The following is a 15,148-nucleotide window of genomic DNA, read 5'->3' as shown; positions in this document are numbered from 1 at the left end:
GATTGAGTAAGTTTAACGAATTTTGTTGAACCTAACAGGACCATTTTCATAAATCATTTTATTTTATAACAATTTTCTACTAACAACAAGGAAGTAAGAGCACTTAGTATCAACAAACAGATATACTATATATTCAATATAATTTTTTTTTACATAATTTGAATAAAATCATCTTGCTGCTTTTTTTAACAGTTTTGAGATATTATTTGTGTACTATTTCGAAAGGCATTTTGATTGAAATGATAAGCAATTATCATTTTTTTTAATTCTTAACTGAATATCTATGGAAAAGGAATCAGTTTAATGCAATTGATTTTTTGGGTCAAGGATGGCGTTATTCCTATGAATATGGCAAAAATTCAAATTTCTAAATTAATTTGAATAATCCTTGAAACTTACAAAAGAATTTTTAGGTATCAATTTGGATTACTGTATTGTAGATAATAATTCAAAATTCGGATAACCAATTGTATTAGCGATTCATTAAAGCTTTAATCGCATTTTTTTTGTTTTCATTTTCCATGTTTGGCTTGATTGATTCTGATAATATAGCTATTATCTCTATATATAATCAATTTTACAATTATGATTATTTGTTTTCTTCTTCGATTGCATTAATGAAATGACAACTGAAATTTAACTATTTATAGGATTATTATCTTGCTTTTATCCGTTACATAAGCATCTTTTACCCTTAAGTAGTTTCATTGAGGCAATGATCCAGAAAATAGCAAAGCACGATGAAATAATCGGAGAGTCTTCATGAAATTTCCAACAATTGAATTAATTTCGGAAGTATTGAAATTTTGAACCTCATTCATTGAAAAATGATCTTAAATTTTCCATCATGGAATTCCGATAGCATATCTCTATTTTCATCAATATTGGAAACGATGAGTCCATGAATGCATCGTTGTACCTATTGAGTTCTTTTAAATCCCGTATTGATAACAAAGTCGTTCAGATGTTATAGACCGAAAATAGATTTTTTCGGTTTTCTCTTCAAATAATTGAAAGAATGATACTATTATAGGTTTATTATATTATATAGCATATAATCATGCTATAGCCGAAAATTATAAGTTTTTAGAAGATTGAATATAACACAAATAAATTTGAATGTAAGTTAAATTGCTTGTTGTTTTTAATAGCTATTCAATGAGAAATCCAATATTGCAAAATTCAAATTGAATGATTGAAAGAACAGAAAAAGTCATTCTTTTCAATTTCGAATATGTTTCATTGTATTTATAATTATATGGCAAATAAGATATTTAAACTTGATTTTTGAAGGAAAATTCACAAAATTGAATAAATTCAAATAATTTTTATTCAAAAATAAACTAGTTATTTGAGTTTAATACTAATTATCTATTCAAACTACAAAGTTTGTAATTTAAAATATTTTGTGAGATCAGATTGAATTAATTCAAGGTTCTTTTCAATTAATATTAATGACCATATTACGCATTTTCGAACATTCTAAACCAAATATATAAAAATGGGAGACGAATGTTAAATTTGCTAGACATGGGGGAGTTGTCTGCAAAGTTTTAACTCTTATCTCTAACAAAAAATTAATTTTTAAAAAAATGACCGAATACGTTTCACAGCGAGAAAAAAATAAAAGGCAAGATAGAATTTTCTAGACATAAAGAAGTTGTTTACCGAGTTTTAGCTCTTATCTCTAACAAAAAATTAATTTTTAAAAAAATGACCGAATACGTTTCACAGCGAGAAAAAAATAAAAGGCAAGATAGAATTTTCTAGACATAAAGAAGTTGTTTACCGAGTTTTAGCTCTTATCTCTAACAAAAAATTAATTTTTAAAAAAATGACCGAATACGTTTCACAGCGAGAAAAAAATAAAAGGCAAGATAGAATTTTCTAGACATAAAGAAGTTGTTTACCGAGTTTTAGCTCTTATCTCTAACAAAAAATTAATTTTTAAAAAAATGACCGAATACGTTTCACAGCGAGAAAAAAATAAAAGGCAAGATAGAATTTTCTAGACATAAAGAAGTTGTTTACCGAGTTTTAGCTCTTATCTCTAACAAAAAATTAATTTTTAAAAAAATGACCGAATACGTTTCACAGCGAGAAAAAAAATAAAAGGCAAGATAGAATTTTCTAGACATAAAGAAGTTGTCTACCAAGTGTCAGCTGTTACTTCTTCTCAATACTGATATAAAATAAAAATCTTTATTATTTATTTAACCTTTATTGTTTCATTAAACTTCATTTATTTTATATTATAGTTTTATTCTTTTAGCTACTTGTAAAATAATCTAATTTTATATCATCATTTTACCGGATTATTCTTCAGTACATCGATTGTGTATCTAAAATAATATCATTATCCTTATTCTGTTTTTTCCAAAATTCTTTTAAATATCTTTTTTGGTTAGATTACTTCATACTTGTTAATTTTAGTTTTTAATTTCAAAAAAAATTTGGTGATTGTTCTATTCTGTTACAATGTGCATTATCATATTCTAATGAATTATTGTTGTGCATGAAAAATAGTGTGACTTCACTTTTGACAAAAGTGACACTATTTCTGATGGTTTTGTCATTTATTTGTCAGATTTATAAATGGATAATAATGCTGTAAGTCAGATATTAATTAAAAATATTTAAGATTTATGTTCGAATTGAAAAGCAAAATGATATTTTTTTAATTGAAAAACGTTAATATCTGATATTTTGAAGTTTTTAATATTTGTTAGTATCTTAAATTATTGAATGCATACGTTTTTTATGTTCTCAATTTTAAAAAATTGTGAAGAATTTAGTTTTTTGGAGATGGATGTTTAATATTTGTGAGTGAGAATGCAAGCAGGAGTTTGGTACTTGAAGGCTAGGTTGAGATAGATTTCCCATTATATTATCTGTGAATATATTGTTTGAAAATTCAAGATATAAAAATATATTATCAAAAAATTTTATATTTTTAAATACAATAGGGTGGAAATATAGTACGATGAGATAGCAATGATATATTTTATAATGGGAGGTAATCTGAAGATAAGTAGCAAATTTTATGCGATTTTGATTGGGAGTTGGAGGGTGTGAGTACTATAGCATGTAATAGTATCTCACACCCTCCAATTCTTCCTATGGCGCCGAAAAATTTTTGGTGAAATGCGACGACATTTCACCAAAAATTTTCGGCGCCATATAGAGAACTATAGTCTGCGAGGTACATGGATAGAATCAGTACCTCGCAGACCATAGTTCTCAGCCAAAATGTCAAAAATTTCGGAAATTCGAAATAATTTTTTTTGAGAAAAAATTAACCGTTTAACATAATATTTATAATATTGCTTATTCAATTAGACGGATTAAAAATTATATGTTTTCTTTTGAGAAAGGGACAAACTATCCAGTGTCACTTTTCAAAGGAATAAAAAAAATAATAAAGATGGGGAACAGGACAAATTTGCCACACGGCACTTTTTTTAAAAAATTTAATGGAGCGGAGCGATACTCTGCTGCAGGAGCCCCAAGGCTCCCAATCATTACGAAAGGGAGCCTCAGGGCTCCTGAGAATCCATCAGCAGAGGCCTTTTCATTTGGCCTCTGCTGATCAAAGATTCGGCGAAGCCATTCTTCGTCTCAGGAGCCCCAAGGCTCCCAATCATTACGAAAGGGAGCCTCAGGGCTCCTGAGAATCCATCAGCAGAGGCCTTTTCATTTGGCCTCTGCTGATCAAAGATTCGGCGAAGCCATTCTTCGTCTCAGGAGCCCCAAGGCTCCCAATCATTACGAAAGGGAGCCTCAGGGCTCCTGAGTAACCTCTTTGAGAAGGTTTTCTTTAAGAAAACCTTCTCAAAGATGATTGTCAGCATTCACTCAAAATCTACCAAGAGTTTCAAAGTTTCAAATCTATCTGAAATGAAGCTTTGAATCTCTTGTATATCTAATTGTAGAGGTACCTTTTCAAAATGTCTTCTATTGATTAAATTTAATCAGTAAAAGTCATTTTGAAAAGGTACATCTCTATAATTGCTATTGAGCATTCACTCTTGGAACCTTGGAGCTCTTGTGTAGTGCATGAAAACTCCAAGATTCTAGCATAAAACATATATCATAGACATAATTTCTTCAAATATAATTTAAGGTTATTTTTTAAAAATTAGAAAAGCGTAATTTAAGGTTATTGAAAAAGTGACACCTGGCAAATTTGTCCCGCACTCGTTTTCTTTTTATTTTTTCAATTAAATTATTAGCTGACTCGAATTTGTATAAGTTTTTTAAAATAGATATCGAAAATTAAATATAAAAAAGAAAACAATTAAGAATATTAAAGTAAATTCTTTATTAAGAAACAATAAAATGAAAATATAAAACTTTGTATGATTTGAGTGGATATTGAGAGTAATTTGTGAGTGTGCTTCGGCTGCATATGTAAGATTGTTCGGATTTAATTAAAAATTGTAAATTTTTTGTCTTTATATCAAACTATTCAACAAAACTTTGTATGATTTGAGTGGATATTGAGAGTAATTTGTGAGTGTGCTTCGGCTGCAAAAAAAAAAAAAAAAAGGTATTGGGGCTTCCAGGCACTTCGTGCCCTCTAGCCCCGAAGATGTTAGTATAAAATGAAGTTTTTATTCTGAGTCAAAGTTCGGGTCTTCTGCGTTATATGCAACGTAATTGAACCATATCTTGTATGGATGGTTCAAATCCGATGAAACAGAAATGGTTTCACCGGGGACTAATACCAAGTTTCCTTCCCAGTAGGCTTGACCATTGCTAAAGAATATGCAAACCAATTCTTCGAATACAATTTCTTGTCCACTTTTGCGTTGGAAAATGACTCTCACACGGTCACCTGGAATGACTCCATCTCTTTCGTTGTCTTCATTCTGTAACGAAATAGTACGAACGAGGAAATGGTTGACAATTTCAACTTGGAATTCGCAAGGAGTTGTGCGAAAAACCCAGGCAACATTTTCGGCTCCGTACTCGTCAGCTAGTTCATCCTGGTCATAGCTGTACGAGTACGGAGTGAAGTTTATGGCTGCACGGGCAAATTGAATTTGAATTGGGCTGCGTAAGGTAGGAAGCAACTGGTTGAAGAGTCGTTCTTGAAGTACTCTTACAAGAGTGGGACAATAGCGGACAAGTTCGTCTGCATATTGAATTGAATTCGAACAAATTTGTTCGAATTGGACTGTCGCCGAAACTAGTTGACCAAGAGCTGTAGAATACTCTGAGGTCTGTTCTATACTTTCTTCTATAGAAGAAGCCATGTATTCATCAGCTTTTGACTGCAATTGTTGGCGCAATTGGAAGTTAGATTGCTCGGGGTCAAAGCGAGTCTTTGGAGTGTCATCTGGGACTGGGAGTGACCGTGTAGGATGATAATCCTCTTCCTGGATAGTTGAATCGGAATCGCTACTGTCTTGGTATGACATTGAGCTAAAATGAAGTGAAAAAGGCCAACCACTTTATTTTTTTCAAATAAGAGTTTGAGATAAACCGTTTTCGTCAACGGTAACCCCCTCTATTTTTTTATTTTATTTAATAGTTACCGTTGGCAAACCGTTCCATCTCAAATATTGAATGAACTATAAACGTTTTTTGTTTTCTATATATACTTTTTTGTCCAACGGTAAAACTTTTTACACAACGGTTTTTGAGAGTCGTCGCCGTTGACTTTTTTGTAGAGCACTCAAAATAGTACAGCTTTGTCCGGACAAGTAAGGGTCTATCGTCGCTACAGGAAAAGTTACAGGCGTTCCAAGGAAGTATACTTTGAGAAGCCTTTTTCCCTTATAGATTGAGATAGGACGGTTATTTTACAAAACTGACAACACTTTGACCGAGTAGTTTTTTGTGCTGAACAAAAAGTGTCATATAAACATCTGTCAAAAACCGCTTTTTAACTTCACTTAAAATGCCACGTAAGCTACGTAAGAATATACGTAAGAGGAAGAGAGCATTGAAACATCCAATAGTAAAACTGACACCACAACAACAGTTGCAACAACAAATGCTGAATGACCCCACTATGTTGCAACAAATGTCAAGCAATCCTATGCTTTTAAACCGAGTTGTTGGTGCACAGAGTGGAGGTTTAAGAGCGGCACTTTTAGCGAAAATGGCAGGCTATGGTGGAGCTGCAGATGGAACAGCTTATAACCCTCAAAGTCAAATGAATTTGAGTTCACTCAAAAATCAAATAACAGATGTCAAAAAGTCAAACATAGACATACAGAAACAAATAAGTGAAAACGAAAAGAAACTAGAATATGACAGACACACAAAGAAACTCAATGAGTTAAACGTAGAGAAAAAGAAGAAAGAAGAACAACTGAAAGAACTAAGTACAGAGGAATATGCGAAAAAAGTGTCAGAAAAAGCAGCAGAAGTAGCAAAAATGGAACAAGATGTTATAAATTTGAAAAACCATACTACTCAATAGAAAGTACTGAAAGATGAAGAAATAAAACAAAAAGCCCTGAAGACATATATGGATAGCGATGAGTATAAAAAAGAAGTTGAAGCAAATGTAAAGGCAGAAAAACTTTTACAGTTGCAAAACCAAACCGTACAGTATGAAAACTTAGCACAAGAAAGTAAAAATAACGACGCGGCTATGCAAAAGGCAATGAAAAGCGCAGAATATATAAAAGCCAACAATGACTGGTTAGATGCCCAAGCCAACGCTAAAGCAGCCCAACTCATAGGGTCAATAAGGACAAAAATACAAGCGGATGAAGACAGTTCAAATGAAGCTTTAATGAATGCTGACTTTAAGAATGCCTTCGAAGCTCTTCATAGTAAGGTGAAACTAGTGAACGACTTCTCATCTGGAAAGAAACTGAAGTCTGAAGGTTTCGACAAAGAGTTAAAAGAAGTAGCACAAAATATGACGAAAATAACAGATGCAGCAACGAGACAGGCAGTTCAAAGTGCCTATGACGCCGTTAGAGCAACTGTTGTGGAAAGTCAAGAAAAAGAGTTACAACAGACCAAAACAGACCTAGTAAATGCTTTCTTAAAAACGAAAAGTCAGGTAGGACATTACGCTGCAGATGGAACATATGTGCCAGCTGGTGGAACTTATATACCACCAAACCCTCCAAGAGAAGCACCTGCACCAGGACTACCTAAAACATTTACATCGTCACATGGACACAGACACAGGCATGCACAACAACCAACAGTTCAAAACCCTGCACAACAACCACCTCCACAACCAGCACAGCAACCAACAGTTCAGAACCCTGCACAGCAACCAACAGTTCAAAACCCTGCACAACAACAACCACAAACAGAGCAAGGACATAAAAGAAGTAGAGAACAAGGAAACCAAGAATTCTTAAAAATGCTTAAAGAAGAGTGTGGTTTCCCAGATACTGTTGACTTTAGTGACAGATATAAAGAAGCTATTGGAAAGTTCAAGGATGGAAATACTGACCCGAACCTATTTAGCTTTATGGCTCAGCACCAAAACGGATATAATCTCAAACCTGGAAAATACAAGCTCGCTAAGGGATATGATTTAATAGCATATCATCCAAATGACATGGATGAATTTACTCCGAGATATTTGATGTCAGAGCTAAATGACAATTCAACTTTCGTCATGAAACGCGTAAAAAATAGAGACGGAACGAAAGAACAAAAGCTTATGAATGCGGATGACGTAGATAGGGAAATTGTTGAAAACGGTCTCGGAATATATGAAATGCCAGCAGATGAGGTACAAGAAACTCCACAGGAAGAACTAGTTCAGATACAACCAGACATGGAAGAAATAGTTCAGCAACAACAGCTAGAAGAGCCTGAAGGAAACGAACAAGTCCCTCCTTTGGAAACTAACCTCACAGAACTAGATGAAGATTTGGAACAGCCGAAAAATCTTGACCCTCAACAAGTGTATGCGGAGAATATGGAATATTTCCAAGAGTCTAAAAAAAATTCGGCTGACATAGTAGAAGAATATCGAAAAATGTTTGCCGACATACAAAAGACTCCAACACCAGATGAAAATATTCAGCATAGAATGGAAGTACTGAAAGAAAATGTACACAAATACAACAACCCTTTTTACTTACGAGCATTTAACGTTCAATCTTTGGATGAACTCGGTGAAAATAAAAGGTTAAATTTCAAGAAAACATATAGAAATGAAACATTGTTTAAAGTTCATTCAGAACCTAACCAAGATGGAAACAAACCTACTTTTGTTTCTGCAGACGATGGAACTACAATGAGATGGGGTCATAAAGCTAATCCGGATAGGTGGTTCATAAACTTACAACCACAATTCCAAGAAGTTGTAGACGCAATGGAAGTCAATGGTGAACGAGATATAGCTGGTATTTTAAGCGCGGCTTTAATGCCATTGAAAGATATGAAACATGCAGATATTTTGGACCAGTATGAAATGAACATGGCTGATGGAAATATAAACCTGACGTTCTAGAACATTTATCTCAAAGAACTACACAGAACCATAAAGATGGTATATTTGGTGAAGAGTTTAGAAAGAGAGTTAGGGAGAGAGAAGGAAGAGAACCTATTGTACATGACCTTGCAAACGAAAGTTTACAAAATGTCATAAAAACTTACTTTGCAGACAATGAACCGAGAAGGGATGAATATTTAAGTAAACTCAAATGGACAGTACCAAATGAAATGTTAGTATTGAAAAACATGTTCCTTGACAAAATAAAACCAACTACAGAAATAAACGACGCAAGACTGAAAGATTGGGTAAAAGCTTTCCCATTCACAAAAGATATAGTTGGTAACATGGAAAGAAAACCAGAATGGCTACAAAAACATATATTTGGAAACGAGCTTATTCCATATGGACAGGCACTGTTTGAAGAGCTTGAACCGGAAACTCAGGAAAGAGTCATGCAAACAATACGCAAAGACTCAAATACAAACTATGACAAACTCTTTCTAGGATATAGGTTACCTGAGATGGGCGACCAGAGCCCAAAGGCAAAAAGGGCATGGAAAATTTGCAACATACTAGATGAACATGAGGCAAAGATGCAACAACTTGAAGCAGAGGGCAATGAAGGAAAAAGAAGAGTTAAAAACTCAGTCAGGAAGAAAGTAAAGCTTGGTCCACGTGGGTTCTATTATGACATATAAATCCAACTATTCTATATTTTTACCCATATGAAATGTACGCCGCTCAGAATATAACGCCAACAGTTTTGGATGCTATGAATGGAAATGTTTCCGAATGGTATAACGAATGCGACAATGCCATTAGAAGGTCAGAAATAGTTCCTGGAACTTACGAATATACAACTGCTGTTTCTTATGGAAACGTAGGTGAGTTTGGAGAAGGTTCTTCAACAACAGTAGATATTGCTTGCGACAGGTTTCATATTATTTCTATTGACAACTCTTTCTTATACGTGGAACAAGACATTGAAATAAAACCTTCTGCCAAGTTGTCTGACAAGAAAGGTTGCAATGGAATTTTCTATGTCGGATACCAATATGCTCCAGAAGTTTTCATGGGATATAAGATATATTCTAACTCTGACTTAGTTCAAACAGTAACATGGGCAAACTATGAATGGTTCGCTTTGAGAAACTCAGTACAACCACAAGCTAGAGAACAAACAGACCAGTATGCAACTATTGAGAAAATAAGAAGACTTGACCCTAACGTTCCAGGAGTTTATGTTAACCTTTCTGGTTCAGATGGAAATGCTGTCCACTAAAGTAAAACTGAAACTTAGAGTTCCTTTGTCATCTTTCCTCATCTTCAGGTTTTTAAGATACTTGCCAAACTGGGCAGGAAAAATTTCTATTGAACTTACTCCAAGCAAAAATAACTTAGTCATTGCACCAACACAAGACCCATTCACTCTTACAGAAGTAGTGGGAACAAATAAAATGTCATTCGCCGACTTTTGCAAAGACAAAGTTGACTTAGACTTTGGTTTCTCAAACCTCAACACTGAAGTAAACTATTATTTCAATGCTGCTGGAACTGCTTGGGACCCAGTTAAGTTCACATGCGAAAAGTTTGAATGCAAGAGAATAGAAAGCAGACTTGCAGTCTATATGTTGGACCCAGATATTTCAAATGCTTTAGCTGCCAAATATATTGCAGTTCCACTTATGTTCCCTATACACCAAATATCTGTCAAAGACTTTGCAGGTGAAGTTGGAAACCAAAGTGCTAACCCAGGTGCAAGAACAGATATTGCCTTAACAACTGCAATGAAACATGCAGATACTATGTTTGTACTGTTCAGACGAACTATAAATGACTATTCTTGCTTCTACAACCCCGGTATTAAATATCATATAAACATAGATGGCAAATACTATCCAAGAGAAGAATATTCTACAGTTGAGGATATGAGGTCATACAACTTGACATTAGATGCTATGAACTTTAACAACAACTTCACAACAACCATTAACCCTGAAATGCAAAGTTCTATTATGCCATATGTGAAAGTATGGACTCATACAGGAGCTCAAAAACTCAATATACAAATGGAGACCGTTCAAACTTTTGGCTTGGCATTCCATTTGCTGACTCAGAAGATTTTATGGGTGGTATTTCAACTGTTGGTACAGTTCAAATACAATATACTGGTGACAGAGACGGTCCAGATGAATTGAAAGCAAAGAAGTTTACAAAACCAATAGCACTTTTCACGGAAGATGCTCTTTTGAAGATTCGTTCGATGAAACCTGCTGGGGCTCCTCAGATTGGCATAACGACAGCTTCCATCGAGCAGATTTTGGCAGCAGGTCAGTAAGTTGTTCTTGAACTGACTTCTCTCCGTCAAATATTGACAGTACGCCAGTTTTGATATAATATTGTATTAAAACTTTCCTTTAGAAATATCGGTCAGTTTTGTTGTTATATTTTTGTCTGCTTCAAGAACTTTCACCATCTCGGTTATACCAACTTTCTTTGCTTTATGAAAATATTTTGGTTCAGCAAAGACTGCTATTCTATAACATTTTCCATTGTTTGTATAAAGAACTATTCTATCAATGAACTTGTATTGTTTGTGTGTGTAAACTTTGTTTTGCTTCAATTCGAAGAGATACTCAAATACGTCCATCTTTTTATTCTAAGTAAAATGTCATTTCCGAAAAATAGAAGCGTAAGTGTTTCAAAAGGTTTAATGGCGGTGGCAGATGTGAAGTTAAATTCACCAACTCAAACAAACAGTCAAAGTGTTGTTGTCAATGTCAAAGAAAGAGATGTTGAAGTGGGGAAACCATACGAAGACGAAGATGGTATAACAATAGTTCCTGTAAAAGAACAACCAACATACCCTGAAGTTAGCAGAGACTTAAGTTCTGTTGCAGATATTCGAAACGACTACCAACAACTTAAAGACAAACTTAAAACTCAGGAGAAGATTTGTCAAGCTTTAGGTCTAATGTTAAACTTGGTCGAACACAACCCTGTAAAAGTGAACTCATATGTCATTGCACCTCATGAAATTTTGAAAGAACTATTGAAACTTTTGACAGAGGCAGACGATATAAACATCAAAGAAATAGAACCCGACATTGCTTGCTGTGGTGTTTCATACAATGTCATTGACAAGATATACGTTATGAAAGGAGGTGAAACGTTGAACTTAAAATATAGTTTCCCAGACGTCATAAAAATATTTGACGACCACAACATTTCATTAAAGTTTGTTTGCTAAGTAAAAATGTCAAAACTTCTTGAAAGATGTTTGAAGAAAAACAATATAGACTTTATTTCATGTAAAGGACTTTACACACTTTTGAACGATATGAAAGACCCTGTTTTGTTTGTTCGTGTAGACAAAGGAAAGTTCTATGTCTTTACAAAATATTTGAACTTCTTAGACAGAGAACTTCAAGAAACGCCATGTGAAAGTTTAGATGAAGTTCTTCTCCACTTTCAGAAAAACTTTTAAATATATGTAAATGGCAGAAGACATAGTGGTTTATACTATTACGACTAAAAACCCTGAGTCATATAATTCTATAACAACAAACTTACAAAGTCCTCAAGGACGATATTGTAAACTGACCTTAAACACGATGACGACTAAAGCCTGTTTTGCTCTTTTGACACCAGAAGACTTTGTTGTTGTGAATGGTAAAAAATACTCCTTTGAAGATACTTACTCAGATATACCACCAACAGGTTTTGTTGACTTATTTAATACTTTAAGGACGGATGTAACATGTGCTGCAACTAGAGCAGGTTTCATTATGTTTGGATGTCCGACTGAGTTTAGTATAAACGATATGAGCTATAATACAAAACTTATATCTGGTTTTTACTACCAACAGTTTCCTATAACAGGAAAAGGTGTCATACAAGGAATGTCTGTTCCATTGACTTTAAGTACACCTATTTTATATATTGTTTCAAACTTAGGTTCAAAGTGCTATTCGAATGTCGACAGAAACTACTATGACCAAAAGATACTCATGCGTATAAACAACACTTTCTCTGCTGGTTTGCCTATTGTTCATTCGAATGCAGAGTTTTCAGCTTTAGTAAACTCAAACACTTTAGCAAACATAAACTTAACCTTAGTTGACGCAAACTTTGTTCCTGTAAAACTTTTATGTCCTATGTATTTGTCAATGACGGCAGAAAGTTTCGAATTGGAAGATGCAACTGGTGAAAGTATTGTACTACAAGAACAACTTCAACAACAAATAGCTCAAGAACAACAAATGCAACAAATGGAACAAATGCAACAACAAAGTCAAGAACAACAAATAGCTCAAGAATAAAAAAATATTTTTTTTATTTTTATAAAAAAATGTACAGAATAGACGTTTCAGATTTTTATGACTTCCAAGCGTTCAGAAATATGTGTCCATTTAGAGACTATAACAAAGCAGTCGAGAATTTGAAACGTTTAGTCATTTACGTCGACTCTGCCCCAGAATGTTATGTCATGAAAGAATGGGATGTAGTCTTTAACAAACCAAGAGCGACAATAGTTTCAGAACAAGAATGTAAACAGAAACTTAAGAAAATAAAAGTCGTACAAGTTGGTATGAAGATGTTAGATGCTTGGGATATCTTATTGTCAAAGTTAGAAGATTTTTCAGTTCGTGGTATAAAGTTCTATACACCTTCTCCAAACTTCTATTCTATCTTCACTGGATATAAATACGAACAAGTAGAATGGAAAGAAAATGTTATAGAAGCTTGGTTAGACCATGTCAAAGAAATTATATGCAATGGAAACGAAAGAGTCTATGAGTATATCTTATGTTGGTTTGCAAACATCTTACAACATCCAAGTGCTAAAAATGAAACTGCTCTCATCATAATTGGAAAACAAGGAACAGGTAAGAACACTTTCTTTACAGATATCTTATGCAAACTGTTAGAGGGCTATTCGAACCCTAATATGACAAACTTAGAAAACATCTGCGGTAAATTTAACTCTTCAATAGAGAATATGAAACTTATAGTATGTAACGAACTTCAAAGTATAGATACAACAAAAGTTTTAAACTCAGATGCTTTGAAGAGTCTTATAACAGACAAAGTTGGAGTTGTTGAAAGAAAGTATAGAGACCAAAGAGTTTGTGAAAATGTTGCAAATTTCATCATGGTTTCAAACAACGCCGTTCCGATGAAGTTAGAAAGTTCTGACAGAAGATATGTAGTTGTCAGAACGTCAGATTCTCATATGCAAGATACAGAATATTTTGACGACTTAGCAGAAACTTTGACATCTGACTTTTACAACCACTTGTTCTCATATTTCATGACATTAGATATTTCAAAGTTCAATCCAAGACAAATTCCACATACCGAAGAGAGACAAACATTGTTAGAAGCAAACAAGAGTGTATATGAACTGTTTAGATGAACTACTTTGAGTGTTTAGATGAAAGGTCATTGTACGATTCGTATAAACAGTATTGTCAAGAGTATGGTTATATGGCAGCTTCTAAACGAACATTCTTGGCAAATGTCAAAAATCTTTTAGACGTACAGAATGGTGTATATACAAAGAAAAATTTTTCTGAGTAAATTTTAAAAAAAATATTTTTTTTATCCGATAGAAAAGATGACAAAATTCATCTCAGTCAACAAGTACATGTCAGGACTTAAAGAAGAACTAGACCCATTCACATATTTGAATGTTTACTTCTACCATTTTGAAAAGTCTACATTTGACAAAGTTTGGAACATCGAACCAGTTAAGTTTGCTATTGTGACTAAAAATGGTGCGAAATTTGAAGACTTAGACATAGAAGGTTTGTTAACAGTCAAAGAAAGTTTTGACAGAAGGTTTTCAAACCTTAAAGAAGGCAAAGCATACAAACTTGTTATACCTTATGAACCAAAGAAAGCAGACGACTATGAATATTATGAGTCTAAAGTTGAGAAGTTCAAGGTAAATTGGGTAAAAAGATTTTAGAGTCTAAGCCAGTGTTTGCTCCTAAAGAGGAAGAGAACATTGACATTGACCCAGAAATGTTCTAAAAATAAAATTTTATTTTTACATGTCAAATTTCTTTTTCTCTGGCTCTGGTTCTTTCTTCTCTTCTTCTACTTTCTTTTCTTTCTTTTCTCTCTTCTTCTTTTCTGGTGGAGTTATGTCAAACTTCTCAGAACCATATTTTTGTAAAAGTGCTTTGTCATTTAATAGCTCTTCTATTCTGTTTTCTATTTCATTTTCAAGAACAGCGCATGTGTCTTCTTTGCATTCTAAGAAGTTTTGTTGGACTTCATCTCTCCAAGAGGCGTCATCTCTGTCAACAAGTCTGTCATTGACAAATTTTAAGACTTCTCTGCTTAAGGTTTTATGGTTCTTGTCATATTCCCAGAAACAGAACTTTAGAACAAATTCACCTTTCTTGTTTACACTATGTAAGATTTTATGGTCGACAGATGTTTTGCTGTCGAAAAGCTTGTCTCGAATATAGATAGCGAAATCGCTAGACATTTCCTAAAAGATAAAAATTTTAATTTTTCTAAAAATATGTTAGAAAAAAAGTTTGCTGACATTGACAAGAAATTTGAGAATGTTTTAAATAAGAACAAGAGGAAGTTGGAAAATGCTCAGATAAAACCCATACATGACAAGTTCTATTTGCTCAGAATGGTATAACAGGTCTAATTGCACCACCTGGGTCGGGTAAGACTTTCACTTATCTTAAAATG

The 15,148-nt window shown here is 33.7% G+C and overlaps 7 protein-coding genes and 1 pseudogene across 8 annotated transcripts, besides 5 other annotated features; 7 read left to right on the top strand and 1 right to left on the bottom strand.

The window, feature by feature from the left end:
• Positions 1–966: 966 nt before the first annotated feature.
• Positions 967–1,807: a mobile genetic element.
• A 1,560-nt stretch (positions 1,808–3,367) lies between these two features.
• Positions 3,368–3,427: a mobile genetic element.
• Positions 3,428–4,199: a mobile genetic element.
• A 332-nt stretch (positions 4,200–4,531) lies between these two features.
• Positions 4,532–4,622: a mobile genetic element.
• Positions 4,623–15,148: part of a mobile genetic element that runs on past the window's edge.
• TVAGG3_0793260 (protein of unknown function, DUF4106 family) lies at positions 5,906–6,378 on the top strand (the record flags this gene model as incomplete). The annotated part of the gene is made up of 1 exon (XM_051247018.1): positions 5,906–6,378. A coding segment is annotated over one exon (473 nt), but the record flags the coding sequence as incomplete, so codon positions are not given.
• Positions 6,482–7,675, top strand: TVAGG3_0793250 (protein of unknown function, DUF4106 family; the record flags this gene model as incomplete). Its single annotated transcript, XM_051247017.1, has 1 exon — positions 6,482–7,675. A coding segment is annotated over one exon (1,194 nt), but the record flags the coding sequence as incomplete, so codon positions are not given.
• On the top strand, positions 9,159–9,442 carry TVAGG3_0793240 (uncharacterized protein; the record flags this gene model as incomplete). Its single annotated transcript, XM_051247016.1, has 1 exon — positions 9,159–9,442. A coding segment is annotated over one exon (284 nt), but the record flags the coding sequence as incomplete, so codon positions are not given.
• TVAGG3_0793230 lies at positions 10,114–10,766 on the top strand (annotated as a pseudogene). The gene has a single exon. A coding segment is annotated over exon 1 (653 nt).
• Positions 11,142–11,678, top strand: TVAGG3_0793220 (protein of unknown function, DUF4106 family; the record flags this gene model as incomplete). Its single annotated transcript, XM_051247015.1, has 1 exon — positions 11,142–11,678. One exon carries the CDS (start codon positions 11,142–11,144, stop codon positions 11,676–11,678), a length of 537 nt encoding a protein of 178 aa, XP_051082490.1.
• On the top strand, positions 12,331–12,750 carry TVAGG3_0793210 (uncharacterized protein; the record flags this gene model as incomplete). The annotated part of the gene is made up of 1 exon (XM_051247014.1): positions 12,331–12,750. One exon carries the CDS (start codon positions 12,331–12,333, stop codon positions 12,748–12,750), a length of 420 nt encoding a protein of 139 aa, XP_051082489.1.
• TVAGG3_0793200 (uncharacterized protein) lies at positions 12,780–13,568 on the top strand (the record flags this gene model as incomplete). The annotated part of the gene is made up of 1 exon (XM_051247013.1): positions 12,780–13,568. A coding segment is annotated over one exon (789 nt), but the record flags the coding sequence as incomplete, so codon positions are not given.
• Positions 14,484–14,930, bottom strand: TVAGG3_0793190 (uncharacterized protein; the record flags this gene model as incomplete). The annotated part of the gene is made up of 1 exon (XM_051247012.1): positions 14,484–14,930. One exon carries the CDS (start codon positions 14,928–14,930, stop codon positions 14,484–14,486), a length of 447 nt encoding a protein of 148 aa, XP_051082487.1.

This window comes from Trichomonas vaginalis, chromosome VI, assembly GCF_026262505.1.
Source record: "Trichomonas vaginalis G3 chromosome VI, whole genome shotgun sequence".
NCBI lineage: Eukaryota > Parabasalia > Trichomonadida > Trichomonadidae > Trichomonas > Trichomonas vaginalis.
This window is presented reverse-complemented; position numbering and strand designations above follow the sequence as displayed.